Here is a 17,589-nt window from a genome sequence, read left to right as displayed (position 1 = left end):
TGATATAAAAAAATTAGAATTTGTAATAAAATGATAAATAGATGAGTAAATATAATAGACTCTTTAACATATTTCTTTTCTTTATTATATATTTTTTACTGATTAAAATTTATTAAAAATTATAAGTGTGAATGGTAAGATTATGATAGAGGAATAAGACTTATAAAATTATGATTTTTGATAAAACTCAATTAATAACAATGTGTGTTTGTGTTTGAATATATTAAAGAATGTAGCTAGATAATAAATATTCTTTTTAAATTGATAGCAAAAGTGTTTGATGTGATAATTATAAAAAAAAATATTTTTAATCTCTATATTTTCATGAAATCTTATTTTTAGTTCTCATTGTTTCATATCATTTAATTTAGTCATAGTACTTTTTAAAAAAAAGTTATTTTTAATCCCTCTTCATAAATGATGTTAACATCATTTCTTACATAACAAATAACAAATCTACAACATTTGTTGAAGAATAACAATGAAAATGAAAATAAAATTGAGTCTTAAAAGTTACGGTTTAATGTGTTTGAAGAGACATATTAATACCTTCTTTTTAAAAAAATAAAAAATAAAACAACTTTCCACATCATTTTAATCAATTTAAACAAAACACTATATTAGCCACATCAGACAAAAGCTAACGTAGTTTGTGAGAATTTTGTGAAGAAGTATATAAAACAAGGAATAAATTAAATAGTATGAAATTTCGAAAACTAAAAATAATATTTCATAAAAGTATAGGCATATTTTTCCCTAAAAAAATTGTTGAGATGCATTAGCTAGGAATTGTATATTGAAAAGGAGGCTAGTTTTTTTTTAATTTGATTTGTTTGAACTAATGTCTTGATAGTCAAGATGAGAAAAAAAATTACATGATCTAAATTTATTCAGATAAATTAACAAATCCTTCAATTTAGTTTCAAATATATATTATAACATTTGATATTTTAAAATTTTAAAGTTTAATTAATATTTTAAAAAAAATATATCCTTATTTAATATTTACCACTAGTGTTAGTGGTGTAAGTATCAAGTATAAGATATTAAATAAAAATATTTTTAATCTAAATATAATAATTTTGAGTTTTATTAAATATTTTTTAATCTATGTATATCAAAAGATATGGAAAAATAATATTATATTTAAATTAAAATATCCTTATTTAAATCTTAATTTTTAACATTTGCATCATTTATAATAAATAGTAAATAAAAATAAATTTAAGAAGAACAAAAAACATCAAATAAACTTTGAAATTCTAAAACATCAATTATTTTAAAAATTAAAACATTGTGCAAAATTGCAAATGATCGATTAAGACCAATCTCATCCGCACTCTCTGTTCACATATTCACATGCATTATTTGACGTTCCACACACCCACGTCTTCAGAGTCAACGAACCAATCTCTAAATCTTTCTTACACATTTCACCAATGGCCGCCGCATCATCGGCACCGGAAACCACCCCAATGGGCCACCCCTTCCAATCCTTCACCGTCCTCCTTCTAGAAGCTTCCTCATTAATTCAACCTTCCACTCCAACCCCTTCTACAAACCCGTCACCAAACTCGTGAACCTAATTCCCAACAACCCCAAAAGGGACACGTTTAAAACCCTTGACGGCGCTGAAGATGGGGTTCGGAAGGGTCGATTGAAATGTTGAAGCTATCAAGTTTTATCAAGAGATCATGGGTGCTCACTTCATAGAGGAATATAGGTTTTTTAGGTTCACTGGGGAACCTCTTCAACTTCATGGAGGCGCTGATTAGTACATATATATATATATCAATTTCTTAATTTGGTCCAAATATTGAAACTTCAAACTTCCCACTTCATGAACATAAGCTCAAACTTACTTTGTTTTTTAGCCTTTAATAATAGCTTGAGCTTCAATGCCTTGTTTTTAAGTCACTTCCGCAGGTTCAAATCCTCTCTTCTTATTAATCACTTATTAAAAAAGCTGTACCCCCGTGTCTGAAATAGGAGCATGCTAGCTATTCCTCTTCTTATTTCATTTATAGTTTCATGATTGGATTGTGCTGTTAAGCAATACTTTAAGCGAATGCACCAAATGTCTCATTGTTAAGTATACAGTTTTTCAAATTTTGGCAATATATATCCCGATGATGTGCATTGGTAAAGAGTAAGACACCACCCCGACAAGTGAAGTGTATTCCAGATAGTCAGATAGCTACACTACACCTGCATACGACTCTGCGAGTGGTTTTTTTTTAATGTTTTTGGATAGGGCTGTTGATAGCAAAGATATTGCTCGAACTAAAGGGCCAATGACGAGGACATAATAATTATAAACAGCCAATTTTGTCAGAGAAATTGGATGGGAAAATGATATAATATTGTAGAGTAAAATTATAAAAGGTTTAAGTAATTAATGTCACTTGAGGATATAACACTGTCGATATGTTCAAACCAATTTGAAATACAATTAATTGCTCAGTTTATTATGCTGACCCATTACCTTGGGAAAAAACTTAAATGCAAGACCAAGAGTAAAGTTTAGTTTTATTGGTCAAGTTTACCACTGAGTGGTGCCACTGGGTGTCTGGTTTTTCATTAATGAACAGGTAGCTATGTTTTCATCGCTTTGAAGAAGTCATTTGGTACTTTGGGTGTTTATATGCACTCCTAATTGTGGTTTAAATGTTTAATCATGGTGCTTGGCTTCTACTTTATGGTGGGGTATTAAAAAGTTAAAGTTATGCCTTGATTAATACGTATAGCTAACTGATCAAATGATACAAACTTGATTTCAGATGGTGGTATACTGGTATCGTAACACATCATGAATATGATCTAGAGTATAGCCGGAGATCAGTGGCCAGATTGAAGATTTGTCGTGTTTTTCAGTTTTCATTGTGCTCATGTCATGGTAGTATAGGGTTTTCTTTATTTTTTCCTGTAAATGGCAGCATAAGGTTAGAATTTGTAACAGAATCAATAATAGAGGAGCGATTATAATACACTACTCTTTACTAATACATTTTTTCTTGATTATATATTTTTTATTATCAATTAAAATTTATTAAAAATTATAAAATTATAAGTGAGAATTATTAAATTATGATGTGATCAGATTTGTTAAATTATGGTGGAGGAATAAGAGACTTATAAGAATTTGTGATTTTTAATCAAATTCAATTAATAAGAAAGAATTAAAGAGTGTGCTTAAATGAATATGTATCAAAGGATTTTCTTTGGTGAAGAATAAATGTGGTCTAAAATAATAAATATACTTAAGAATGTAGCTAAATAATAAAAATGTTTTTTTATTTATTTTTTAATCTGATCAGCGTAAGCGTTTGATCCGAAAATCATAAAAAATGGTTGAGATGCATTGACTAAGAATTGTACAATGGAAAAGATGTTAGGATTTTTTTTTATGATTTGTGTGAGCTGATATGTTGATAGACTCAGACTGATGAGGAAAAAATTACATGATTTAAATTTATTTAAATAAATTAATAAATCCTTCGATTTAGTTCTTCAAGTTTCAAATATACATTATAACTTCGTTGAATATTTTAAAAAGAAACACTGCATGTGATTTACACCGAAAAGACACAGATGTTATCTTGTATCTGAAATTTGTCTTCTACTCTATGAAGAAACACAATAATGATGAGAGTCGTTGTCCTAGACTAATTCATATATATAAAGAGAAAAGCAGGGAGATATGATATGAGTAATAAAGTAGCAAACAAAGCACCGAAAAAGTTGTGTTTTTTTGTTGTATTCTCTGGAAAATAAAATGATCTTACAGTACGTGGTTTGGGTTTGTGTTACTTGGAAAATCGATTTCCACGTTAATAATTAAGTAATTCTGTATATCTTTACTTTTTCCACGTTTCTTACACACGTTAAGTGATTTCAACGCGAAATCAAGCATAGTTGTATAGATGGCCCAAGTTGGATCCATGAGGTAAGGGACTTATGCATTCGTGCATTCAGTCAATTCAATTCGAACAGCTATATAAAGATTGGATAATTATAGTTCATCTCGTACGTAAATAAAACTTAAAATATGTATTTTAAGATTTAAATTATCCAATTTTCATCCAATAATTAATACCAATTCATAGTTGTGTGAATGTATGATATGGATGGTTCAGCAAAAAAAAAATGTATGATATTAATCAAGATGTAAATGCATTTGTCCATTAAGGAGACATGGAATCCCTCTGTCTAAGACCCCTCTCTGATGCTTAAAACTATCAAGCTTTTCTCCATTCCATTTCAAAGACAAAGTAGTGGAGGTGATGCAATTCATTGTAAGGTCAATAATCTTTGGGCAGAATCCAAAATCACTAAGGGTGATTTTCAGAAAATTTCAATCTACTCTATCATAGCTTTTTCAAAATCAATTTTGAACATGACTAACTTTTTTTCCCTTTCTTCTTCTTAGCATTTGATGAACTATTTCTTAAGTTATTAAAGCATTATCATACATACCTCTTTTGGGGATGAAACTACTCTAAAGAGGTCCAATAAGCTTGTCCAAATGAGGACAAATCCTATTAACCAACACCTTGGATATACCTTTGAAGAGGACGTCACACAAGCTTATGGGTTAGAAATCTTTAAAAGTCATAGGGGCATCTACTTTAGGGATAGGAACAATTAGAGTTTCTGCCAGGATAGTGTCAAAAGTCCCTGTAGCAAAGGCAGTAGCTACCATACTCAAAACATCATTAGCAACAACATCCTGATAAGATTTGAAGAAGATTGGTTGGAAGCCATATAATCCAAGAGCTTTGTATGAACTTATAGAAAAGATAACATGCCTAACATCTTTCATGGAAACTGGTTTAATGTGATCATCAAATAACTCTTGATCTACATAAGGAACGTGGAAAAATTGAAGGCTTTGTGGATAACACTGGTCTCTAGATTGAAAGAGATTCTTGAAGAAACATAAAAACCTCCTTTTTTAAGACCTTATCATCAGTACACCAAATACCTCCAATATCAAGGTGTAATATCCTATTTCTTCTTCTTCGGATGACTGTTTGTGTATGGAAAAATTTGGTATTCTTGTTATTAAACTTAATCCATTGTTCCCTTGATTTTTTATACCACAAAATTCACTCCTGATGGAATACCTGATTATATTAGGCCTGAAGTTGTTTCTCCAAATAATAAAATGAGAATAAGGGAAAGTATCAAGTTGCTTATGAACCCCTTTAATCCTAGCCTCAATCTGACAATTCCTTTTGAAAATGTCGCCAAGGACTCTCTCATTAAACTTAGTAGATTTCTTTTGAATATAGTCAAGTTTTCTATGAACATTACCAATAGTAGAAACCCATGTGTGTTGAACAAGAGCTGCATAATCTGGATGAGACATCCAAGCTGCCTGAAAATGAAAAGATTTAACCCTTTTACTCTTAGCTTTCACACAACTAAGAAGAAGAGGATTATGGTCTGAGTTATGCATCGAAAGAAGTTCAAGTAGAGCATGGGGAAACATCAAGCGTCAATCATAATCAACTAGACACCTATGAAGCGTTTTTCCTTACATGACCACCGGCCTGAATAATTTTCCTCCAAGTAAACGAGCCCCCTACCATTTCCAAATCCATAACACCACAAGCATTCATTATATCTGGCATGAGACAAGCACGAGAAGAGTTGAATTGCCCTCTTGAAACTTCTGAAGCGAAAATAATATCATTAAAATTCCCAATCAACAGCCATGACCCTCTAATTTGATTCCTTATATCTCTTAAGTGATCCCATAAATGATGACGGTTGGAAGGTATAGGTGAAGCATAAATTGCAGTGTAATACCAAACAATATTCATTATTTTGATTGAAAAGGTTATTGCTTAGTTCATGGAATGAATCAACGAACATGTAATATTCACTATAAAGGACAAGACCCAAATGCCCCAAGAGTGGCCCACAACTTCTTGAACAAACAAAGGCATGCATCCTAACTTGTTCCAAAAATCTTCAACTCTAGAAAAGTGGCCATGAGTTTCAAAGACTAAGAAGAGGGAAGGATGATGCAAATTAACAATATCGCGAACATGACGCCTAGAACTTTGACCTAAGGCACCCCTAATGTTCTATGCTACAATTGAAAAGTCACAACAAATCCATAAACACAAAAATAGTAAGCATGGTAACAAACCTGAAGGTCTACGTTGGTGTGATTTGTCCCTCCAAGGCTGCCTTTTGAGCCATATCATCCTAATTGATTACATAAGTCTCCTCCTTATCAGTTGTGTCCATTGGTTGACTTTGACTTTCCTCTTCATTGCTTAAAATAATAAACCTGTATGGAAAAGTTGCTTTCATAGGCATGGTTGACTTTGCATTGAATCCCACATCATAAATGGTGGTACCATTATTTGTTGTCAATGGTCCCACATGGTTAACGTGTTGATTGGTAGCATGCTTGTCCCTTGTAGTTTCCGATTTTTTTAACTACACTATTCTTCTGCACCACCTCATGATCTGGCTTTGCAATGATCACTACATTATGTCATGGTCTTTTATTTTTTTCTTAGCAAATGAACCCTTGTCTTTGGTAGGCATTGCAAGATATCCTTAGGCCTTATTATTAATATATGGGTTCTCATGATGCATATAATTATTGTGTCTATTTCTATCATGAACAATTTGTTGGTGCTATTTTATAGGACCACTTTCCTTATTCCCTTTTTCTTGCTTTTTATTTTGCCTGTGACGAGATCTCCTCGTCACCACTAACCAATCACCATGTAACTAATCAATCTCATGATTGGTTTTTTCCTCCCCATTAATAGCATCATTATTAGATATAATATTTGAATTAGTAACCGCATGAGATGTGAAGCCCACGTGAACCATCACCAGAGTAGTTGTAGATTGTTTCTTCTTCCCTTTATTGATCAGAACATGTGCCTAAGCAGTATCATGATCATCTACAGGGACAACCTTAGGACAATTATGGGCTAGGTGACCATAGAATTCGCAATAAGAACAAACCCTATGTAAGCCTTCGTATTCCACTTTGTACTCGTACCCCTTCAACCATACCTTACCCACTATAGGCTTGTCCAATTCAATTTGCACACGAACTCTTGCAAATTTCCCATGTCTGACATCTAGTGTACTTAGTCCACCCTAATAGGCTTGCCTATGGCTGTAGCAAGAGCTAGAAGGATGCTCTCATCATAATAAACAAGGTTCAAACTTGGAAACTTAACCCAAACAAGGGTTTTATCAATTTTTGCGGTTGAAGATATGAATTCCAAGGACCATGTTTGAACTGTTAGGTAGTGATAAAAAATCATCCATGGATCACCTTCCATAATCTTTGTTCTGTCAGAGCCTCCATATCAAATTTGATCATATAGAAATTATTTCCAATGTCCAAGATATCAAAATCTGCTAGTCTCCATATTCTTGATAGTCTATCCTACATGGCAGGATAAACGATGTTCTTTCCCAAAAGCTTCATCAAATAGTGAATCTGTAATGTGCACCATCAGTTTGAACGAATTATCATATTTAAAAATTATTATTGCCAACTTCTATTGAATCAAGTGAATTTTATCTCTTGGTGGCACAACCATAGGACTCTCCAACATGAGATCTTAAAAAGAAATTCGCTTATCTTCTCCTCCGTCATCTAGAGACTCTTTGTTGAAATCGCCATTGCCCAACCCTCATGCAGAGAAAACAAAACCTTGAGCATTTTTTACAACACTATATATTTCATGTATGAATTTTAATTTACTTTAAAATTTTAAAAATTTTAAAAAATTAAAAAACAAAATAAACATGTGTTATAAATGTTGATTTAGACCAGTACATTACCATCACCCTTACTTATTTTTTAACTCGTTTTGACTTCTTTTTTTATCAAACTTTTATATTTCACCCATTTCTTAAATTATTCATACCAGCAACCTAACTGTTAGTCAATCAAACTTACCGAATCAATTGATCTAATCCATTTTTTTCAAAAACGTGATTGACTTGAACTAAATTGAATTGTTTCCTCTCCTATTCAAGAGGGAAATTATTTCACTATCAAATTCAATAATAATATATCTTTGGGCTTCCAGTTTCCAAGTTCACCTCATACGACACCGTTCTGCCTCCGCCAAAACAAATGTCTCTCTCCAACTAAACACGCTTGAAGAAAACAAATATTAGAACCTCTCTGACAAAAAAATAAAAAGCCACGTATTCTCCTCGGTCTTCTCTGCCGCGGACCCATTACGACGAAGCGGCGTCGTTTTGTCCCACACACCCGCGCACGATTCGAACGGAACAGCATCTCCGACTTTTCCTCCCAAGTTTCCCTTCGATTTTCCCGAGAAAATCTCGTTCCGAGAAAATCTAGCTCAATCTCTGCAACACTCATATATCCACAGCGCCTCATACTCATGGATCGGAGGAGAAACGCGAGTCCGGTGTACGCGCGGCAGTGGAGCGGCGGTTCCAGCAGCACCGGTTCTTCGTCGCCGGCGATGTCGCCGGCTCATCCTCAGTCACGCCTCGGCCCTACTTCCGCCACCGGTCTCTCCACCGTCAAGCGCACGCAAAACGTGGCCGCCAAAGCCGCCGCGCAGCGACTTGCTCGCGTCATGGCGTCTCAGACCACCACCGCCGATGACGGCGAGGACGACGACGATCTCGATTTCCGGTTCAGCGCTCCGCCTCCTGCCTCTCTTTCTTCCTTCTCCAGCAACTCCGGCAGTAACCGGAGTGCCAGCGCTAATGCCACCGCCATTCCTCCGATTTCGGTCGCCAGGCCTAACAGATCTCCTTCTCCTGCGGTAATTCTCACTTCAATTGTTCGTTCTGACGCGTTTACGTGTTTATTTGCATGGATTCACTTATTGAATTGTGAAAAAAAAAACTGAAGATGATGATGCGTATTCGATACGATTTTGATCTTATGAACATTTTTGCTGGTTCGTGGTTGTTAATTTTTTTTATTGCATTAATAATGATTAAGCGAGATCGTAAGTTTAGGATTGCTACTGTTATTTCATGGTTTGTGGATTGAGTCAATTTGTGTCATCGAGTTCTTGTTGAGCTAATAGGACTTTGATGTTTTTATTAGTTAGGTCGGAACTTTGTAGAGCATACTCATTCGGTTCGTTCAACATCAGCCGGAAGACCGGCAGTTTCAGTTCGCTCGGCGGCAGTGGTGGCTCCGAACAAATCCACACTCCGAACGCCTATGGCTATACCTCCTATTGACCCTCCTACCAATCGGAATAGAGACAAAAGGTACTGTGTAGTTCTGTTCCACCTTAATTCTTATGGTTCTGTAGCTATGGGAGTAATTAACTTGTATGCTTTTACGTCTTGGAGCCTTTCCAGGTCGAGTTGATAATACTGTAATACTGAAGATGAATTGTCATAAATTTTAAAGAAGGCAAATGCTATGGAATGTCATAGAGGCGCTTGTTAAGGATTTTAAAATAAAATTATCAAAATATTTTTTTATTTTAAAGTTTATAATGTATGAATTGGGTGTTTCGGAATAGCTTCTTTCCCAGAAATAATCTCCCCCCCCCCCCCCCCCTTTTAAAGCACCTCATGAAGCTAGCAAAAATAAGCTAAACCAAACCTGCATACACTCTATTTTTTGTTAAATTATTTAGTTCCATTTTGATATTCTTGAATAAATACCAAAGTACTCTTTAGTTGGACCCTTAACAGAAATAAAGAAATAGACATGTAAAACATTTGTCAGTTGTAAGACTACTTCAGTGACTTGTTTGGTCGTGTTACCTCTCCACAATTCAAAAACTACCCCAAAAGATGGGAAGTTGTCATACATGGATAGTTTCAAAATACTTATGTGTGTGTGTGAAGTCATCACTAAAGTTCAAGGCCCTCTTCCTACAAAATCATCATGATACTATCTTGCTGTGCCATATATATATATATATATATATATATATATATATATTACGAGCTTTATAGTTTATAATTTATAAGGAGGTTGAATACGTGTCTCTAGTCATGATTTGGCCAATTTTGACATCTCCAACAGTCCACGTGCATTTAATCAGTTCTTTTTTTTTTATGCTGATAAAAAAAAATCAGTTCTTTTTTATGCATGAATGAATTTAATCCTTATTTTATTTATTGAGGTCATGTATTTATCTTTATCTTTGTGTATGTATGCAGACTGAATGAAGTGATAGCCTAGATAATTCTAGTTTGTTGGCCATTAGGAATATTGATGACCCACTCTTTGAATTATAATCATTAGTGATGGTTTCAGGTTTACATCAGATATATCCATCAGACCACTTAACTCAAAAGACACAGGAGATCAGCGTGAAGCTTCTGCACTCCGTGATGAAGTATAGTATTTACATTCCCCAATTTTAATCTCCAAAAGCTAAATCTGATGATCCTTATATTGGCTCTGCTAATTTTTAAGCTTTAAGTAGGTTTTTAAACTAATTTATAAATAAAGGATGAGTTTTGAAGCTGATTCATACTGATATTGCAGCTCGATATGCTACAAGAAGAGAATGAGGTTTTATTAGAAAAGGTATGTTCATTCACAGCCAAACAAAGTTGGCTTTTTGCTTGTGTTAAGTGATGTTGAACACAATGCCTGATTATATTCCAGCTAAGACAAGCAGAGGAAAAACGCCAAGAAGTGGAGGCCAGAACAAGGGAACTTGAGAAACAGGTAGTTTTTTTCCTAGAATAGATATTAGAATGTGGGTTTAGGCCTAACTCAACCCCAAAAACTAGCTCATAGGATGTGAATTGTCACCCACTTATATACTCTATCTTGACGCTATCTCTAGTTGATGTGAGATTTGAATTTTTTTCAATAATAAACTTCTCAATAGACATTTATAGGAGAAGAAAATAAGGAAGTAAAATGAATCAAACTTCTAGTTCTTTCTCAAGTTCAACTTATGCTCCTTGACTCTTCTGGAAACTCTCTCAACTACAAAAATTGAGTGCATGATCTTATTTTAACTTATGGAAGGAGTGAAGTGTGTGTTAGGATCCAATTACAAGGCATGGGGACTTCAGTCCCACACGGGAAGTATGAGTCGGGTTTATCTTAGAATTTGGGTTTAGGATCTTATTTAACCCCACAAAATCAACTTGTAAGTTGAGGATTGCCCATGCTTTACAAGCTCTATTTAAGTCATATCTCTAGTTGATGTGGGATGAAACCACCAACCTTGAGGCCGCAATTTAGGCAGCTCCCAAAGAGGCTACAACTAAGGCGGGCTAGGAGTGACTGCAATTAAGGTGGTTTTCCAACAATTTATATCGCCATGGACTTTCCAACTACAATGACTAGCTTTTATGGTGTGGCTTTCTGAAGGTTCTTCATGTCTCAATTGCAAATGAGCAGTGTGGTTGGCAACACTGATATTGCGGTGTTTGCTCATGACTATCCAAAGTGCTAGTGCACAACCAGCCTGCATGGGTGTTAGGGCTGCAAAGTGTGGTAGGATGTTAGGATCAAATTGCAAGATATGGGACTTGAGTTTGACATCAGAAGTATGGGATTCTAGTGTGGGTTTTATAAGGCCTTGGGATCTCTGACTACAACAGCCAGCTTTTATTACGTGATTCTCCCAAGGTTCTTATTAGTAAGATTCATTTTACCTCCCTATTTTCCCCCCTATTAGTGCTGGTAAAGAAATTTATCCAAATGGAGCCTATAGGCACTAAGATCTATTTAACTATGCGCAACTATATAGTTGTCATTCCATGTGCTGAGTTTGCCGATAACTGTATCCTTGTTCATTTTGACTCTGTCAGGTTGCTTCTCTTGGAGAAGGTGTATCCCTCGAAGCTAAACTGCTGAGCAGGTAAACTGGCTTTAAATTCTCTTGTATTCTAGCTGGTACTGAAATTATTTATTTTATTGAAGGTTATGATTTTTGTGTGATATATTTGCAGGAAGGAAGCTGCTCTGCGTCAAAGAGAGGTATACTGAAACAATGGATATTAGATGTGGCAGAAATACGAAATTAATGATGGTTGGAAGTTTGAAGTTCTGTGGTCACCCTTGATTGATAATGCACTATTCTACCTCCTTTAAGTATTAATCTCAAAAACGTTTTTGACTTTCTGTATTATTGAGAAAAATGCATAAGTGCATATTTGTGCTAAGGAGCATGAATCAGAGGCAGTTATGCAGCTTGATTGTTTGTAAAACTCTGTTTCTAGTTACAATTTTCTTCTTAAATTGTGGCATTTGAGCAAGAGGCTCAACAATGTTGGTCCATTCTTTCTAAGATTGTCCTTAGAATACTCAATATTTTTGTACAGGCTGCTCTCAAGGCTGCTCAACAAACACAGAGTGGGAGAGATGAGGATATTGCAGCCCTTCGAGTGGAAATTCAGGTAGTTTTGAAAAAAGCATGCATCCCCCCCCCCCCCTCCCCCCTTTTATTGTACCATGTATATCTGCTCTGATCAATCATTCTCTGGTGTAAGATTTAGCTATCTTCTTTATATTTGTCAGAACCTAAAAGATGACGCTACAGCAGCTTTGGAACAACAGCAAGAAGCTGAAGCTGAAGCAAAGGCCCTTCGCACAATGACACAGAGAATGATTTTGACCCAAGAAGAAATGGTTTGTGTTTACCATTGAAATAATATTTAACAAGTTTTCATTTTCCCATTTGTCTTAATTCATCTTCTTATCTGTCTTTTAGGAGGAAGTTGTCCTGAAGAGATGTTGGCTTGCCCGCTACTGGGGTCTTGCTGTAAAACATGGTAATGAAATTACTACTGCAGTACTGCTCTCTACTTTCTGTGAAAAGAAGACACTTTCCAATCTTAACTACTTTTTTTTCCTTTGATCTGAAAAATCATGACTTACCAAACTTTGAGAAGTATATTATGCAAAAGTCAGTTCATCCGTTAACAATAACAAAGTCCTTATAATTCTCGTGACATGTTTCTTCTATGCTTTTTAGGCATATGTGCAGATATAGCACAATCCAAGCATGAACATTGGTCTTCTCTAGCTCCTCTTCCTTTTGAACTTGTCATCTCTGCTGGACAGAAGGCTAAGGAGGAATCTTGGAACAAAAGTGAGTATGAGTTGGTACTCAGAAAATTCATGTGAATTATATATCTCTGAAATTGTTTACAATGATGTCTAATTAAAGAGCATGGACCAGGTGCTGATGGTCCAGATAGAAGCAAACTTGTTCGTGATTTGAATGATCTTGCTGGGGAAGGAAATATTGAGAGTATGCTCTCAGTTGAGATGGGTTTGAGGGAACTTGCCAACTTAAAGGTTCTCCTGGATTTTATTTTATTTTTAAAAAAATTAGTGTCTTGCTTGTTTAGTTTCTTATCACACTTTTCTCTTGGACATTTTAGATACAAAGAATTATATTTTAAAAACTTTCACTCCTTTTAAAGCACAGATTACAAGAACCCAAATTTCTATAATATGAGTCCTGTTGAAATTTGACTTCTTCCTATCTTTTGTATCATACCATTTTATATTCATCCTTTTCCTTGCTGAGTTCTAAAAGATATTTGATGCACCCATATCACATGTTTATGCTATAAAAAGAAACATGGGTTGGATAAGAATGACGGACTACATGTGTATGAAAGGATGCAACAGAGGAATTAGAGAAAATGAGATTGTGCTTACTGCAGAGGGAATGCCAGAGGTCCAGTATGTTAGAAGGGAGTGGAATGACTGTAACAATAACATTGACAGCTATCACATGTTGAGTGGTGAAGGTTTTTTTTTTTTTTTGGGGGGGGGGGGGTGTTTTTTGCAACTTTTCCATTTTTGTTTGTTGCTGCTAGTGTTCTGTACAGAGGGCTTCCTCTGATTGTAAAGGGTTGGCATTCTCCTCACATACTCTTCTATAGTAAATTTCAGCTCCTATCATTATTTTTAAATTTTTTTTTTATTTTGTAGGTTGAGGATGCTGTTGTGCTCGCATTAGCCCAACACAGACGACCAAATTCAGTTCGGCAGTCTGTTTTAGGTATTTAATTTAACATCTTGTATCTTTTTAAAATGTCAGTTTTCTACTTCTCTTAATCAATATTGTTACTCTCAATTCTTTCATTTGATCCGGGACTTCTGTCTACCTGCTGTTAGTATAGTTCTAGTTCAACCATATTAATAGAGCATTGTCTTTCCTTTTTTATTCAGTTTTGGTTAATTCAGATTATGCTTAGTTTATGGTTTGCCGTGTGCATGTCTAATTTGTAATAAATTAAAAACTCTATTTGAATAGTTTTGTTCCATGTACACGCTTTTTTAGTAATTTCCTCAAAACTGTTGTTTTGAAACTATTCCAAAATAGGTTGTTTAGTAGAAAGATGATTTGAATTATAATGTTCACATTTTTATTCATTTATTTTCAGATTCCAAATCACATGGTGATGCCAAATATTCAGAAGCATTTGGTAAGAATGAAGTTGTCAGCTTTTATTTTAGTCTTTAATGGGATGTTTATCTATTATAAGTTTTGATATGAAATAGGTTCAGTTTTTGTTTGTCATACGGGATCTGTATAGGAGGGCAAGGGCATATATATATATATATATATATATATATATATATATATATATATATATATATATATATATATTGTAAATTGCATGGTGATGTAGTCATTTTTACCCTCTTCACTATCTGACAAATGTAAAAGATCTCTTGCCTTCTACAAGCTAAAAGGCATAAAATATTTGGTATATACCCCTAGACAGTAGAGACACTTATTTGACAATAATAGTATACTATATATGACAATAACAACAATACGACATTTGATTGAACTATTTAAACTCTATTGATTTTGGGCTGACCCCCATCTATGCGGATAGGCTTTATGTGGGAGGCCAATGACTTCATGTGTATATGACACAGACATGGCTGCATTTAGCCATGCTTCATTGCTAAATGAAAATTTGTCTGGCAGATGACTTGATGATTCTTGTTGATTTTCTGTTTCTTTGTTTTCTCCAGAATTAAGTGAAGAGGAAGCAGAAGATGTTCTTTTCAAAGAGGTCAGTTGCTTTTCATTTGAAGATTCTGAAATTTGGCTCTATTCATGGTCTTATTTCTACGAAATTGTGATATATTCCCTTTCTACTATTATTTGGCTCATGCTTGGCAGAGATTTGTGTTCTTTGTTGCTCTTTTATTTCTAAGGAAAATCAGTTAATTGTTTTATTGCACTTTTTCGTCAACCATCATCTTTTTTAGATGAAATTTTGCAATGGAGGCTCCCACGTGGCTGTGGCTTTTGATGAACAGTTTATGTCGAATTTTGAATTTAAAGTATAACTATTCTCAAAATAGTATGTATGCATAATTTGATATGATTTACTAATAAACTGTAAACATTACAGGCATGGTTAACTTATTTCTGGAGAAGAGCTTTATTTCATTGCGTGGAAGAAGATATTGCAGAAGAGCGTCTTCAGTTTTGGATTGCCCGCAGTGGGCAGTCACCAAGTTCACATGATGCTGTTGATGGTAAGCTCTTTTGTTGTTTTTTACCAATTTTAAAGTAAACAGTCTTGAAATTACAGAGGGTTTAATATATACGTGTTTTTTGAATTGTGTGCTGATTGGCAAAATGTTGTCAACAGAAGTTTCCTCTATGGATCGTAAATTCATTTTAAAAATTTATTCTGTATAATATAGGTCAATAGAAAAATCTTTGATATTGGTTCTCAAATTAGTATACAAGGGAAATCAAAATGATGACCAGAACCAAGCTGAATTTCAGTCTCATATAAATCAGGAATGATCCTAAATTGTCTCAGAATTGGTATTTAGTGGAACTGAATCTATTCAATCCATTATTGTGCAATTCAGCATTCAGCAATAGATATAAACCTTGCTTTTTCCAGCCTGGTTTATGATAGATCTGGATGATCCTACCTGCTGAAAACTTTGCAATTTGGTGATTCTATTAAAACCACACTGATAGGATTGACCGATCATTTAAAGAAAATAGAATTGTTTTGCCCTCATTTTAATCCATTTTCTTGTTTTTTGTACTTCCTCTGTATTTTTTCTGTCTTTGTTTAACCCTAACAGCTATCGTTGGTTACTCAAGTGCCAACCTCTGTACGGACTAAAACAAAGCTTTATATGTCAGTTCTGTGGTTATTGTTTTTTAGACTAAAATTAATAATTTGAGTATTTCTTTTAAAATATTTGCATATACATCTTTTAGACGGAGAAAACTCTAGGTATGCTTGACAAATCTGCTACTCTAGAAGGTCAGGCATACACTTATAAAGTTTTTGCTATTATTTTTTAAAAGTCCTGCTGTTTTATCCCTGTTCATAAGTAAAATTGGGGGCATCCGTGCATGCAAAATTAACTCCAAAACAACCCGACTTTTAGGTTTTACCTAAACTTGAAGTACCTGGTAAGAATTCAATGATTATCTTTGGGCCTGACTCTGTCTGAACCGAAGAAGTGGTCGTAACAGCTATATAAATATCAAGCTCCTTAAATTTGTCTAATCATCTATACCTTTTTCATATTGAGGAAAATGCTAAGCAACACTATTTTTTTGTTTAGGAAAGAAAGTGAAAAGAAAAGGAAAGAAAAAGATTAGAAAGATAATTTAAGTTGTTTGGTAGGAAGAAAATGAGAGGGAAAATATTTTCTTTCCTCTTGTTTAGTTGTGTAGAAAGTGAAAGAAAAGAAAAGAAAAAGTGTAAAATGATATAAATACCCTAAATAAAGAATGAGATTTGATATAATAAAAGTATTTTTGTCTTTGTATAAAAGAGCTCCTCCCTCTCCATTCTGCCCAGTGTTGGATAGAACACCGTTTACATGGGACCCACTTATGCTCTCTCATTCTTTTCTTCAACTGTTTCAAAAATGACGGAGGGATGAAAATATATAGCTATTTTCCGTCTTTCCTAAATCCTCCCCTCTTCCCATGAAACAAACATCCATAAAGTATACAGTAGTATCATATGATTACAAATTACGTAGCTGTGATTTTAGATGTATACGGGGAAAATTTAAAGAGAGTAGGGTGTTGTTTTTTAAATGTTCAATTTTTATTGCTTTTGATGTCTTAATGGTTCAATTTTTATTGCTTTTAATGTACTGGAGTGTTTTGTGTATGAACTACGCTCATTTTGCTTCTTATTTAGTTGAGCGAGGCTTGTTGGAGTTGAGGAAGCTGAGTATAGAACAACAACTTTGGGAAGCATCACGGAAGGGAATTGATCAGCTTCAAGGGTCAGCAAATGCTAATCATAAGCATGCCACTGACTCTGATGCCTCATCCTGATTGTCTGAGCCCTTTAGTTCTTAATTGATTCTTTGTCCTATATGTATATTTTTGTTTTGTTTTCTACACAAGTTTTCCAATCTGTAAACATTTCAAAACACTGTATTCGGGAATACAAAGAAAGCAAGAATCTTTACGTTGCACGAGACATAGTGGGTTGTAATAATTAACAATCTACATAAGACTGGATTTTTCCCTATTCTTTTAAATTAATTTTTTGTAATTTGGGAATCTGAGCATGTTTGTTTGGCATCAAATGAAGATGCATGAGAATGGCAGCCACTATTATTTTTTTTCCCTC

The 17,589-nt window shown here is 34.3% G+C and overlaps 1 protein-coding gene across 2 annotated transcripts; it reads left to right on the top strand.

Moving 5' to 3' along the window:
* Window positions 1-8,147: 8,147 nt before the first annotated feature.
* Window positions 8,148-17,589, top strand: LOC114416063 (coiled-coil domain-containing protein SCD2-like). 2 transcript variants are annotated; one of them, XM_028380937.1, is made up of 17 exons: window positions 8,148-8,801; window positions 9,092-9,261; window positions 10,268-10,349; window positions 10,502-10,543; window positions 10,625-10,687; window positions 11,788-11,837; window positions 11,929-11,956; window positions 12,301-12,375; window positions 12,497-12,607; window positions 12,690-12,750; window positions 12,954-13,070; window positions 13,161-13,279; window positions 13,925-13,994; window positions 14,380-14,421; window positions 14,984-15,024; window positions 15,370-15,496; window positions 17,149-17,589. In XM_028380937.1, the coding sequence occupies exons 1-17, from the start codon at window positions 8,409-8,411 to the stop codon at window positions 17,286-17,288; spliced, it is 1,731 nt and encodes a 576-aa protein (XP_028236738.1). In that variant the 5' UTR covers window positions 8,148-8,408; the 3' UTR covers window positions 17,289-17,589. The 2 variants fall into 2 exon arrangements, with proteins under 2 accessions (XP_028236738.1, XP_028236739.1); XM_028380938.1 differs by having other exon boundaries at window positions 8,666-8,801; window positions 9,096-9,261.

The sequence above is a fragment of the Glycine soja genome, chromosome 6 (assembly GCF_004193775.1).
Source record: "Glycine soja cultivar W05 chromosome 6, ASM419377v2, whole genome shotgun sequence".
In the NCBI taxonomy this organism is placed as follows: domain Eukaryota; kingdom Viridiplantae; phylum Streptophyta; class Magnoliopsida; order Fabales; family Fabaceae; genus Glycine; species Glycine soja.
The sequence above is the reverse complement of the archived record's forward strand: the minus strand, read 5'-3'. Positions and strand labels throughout refer to the sequence as shown.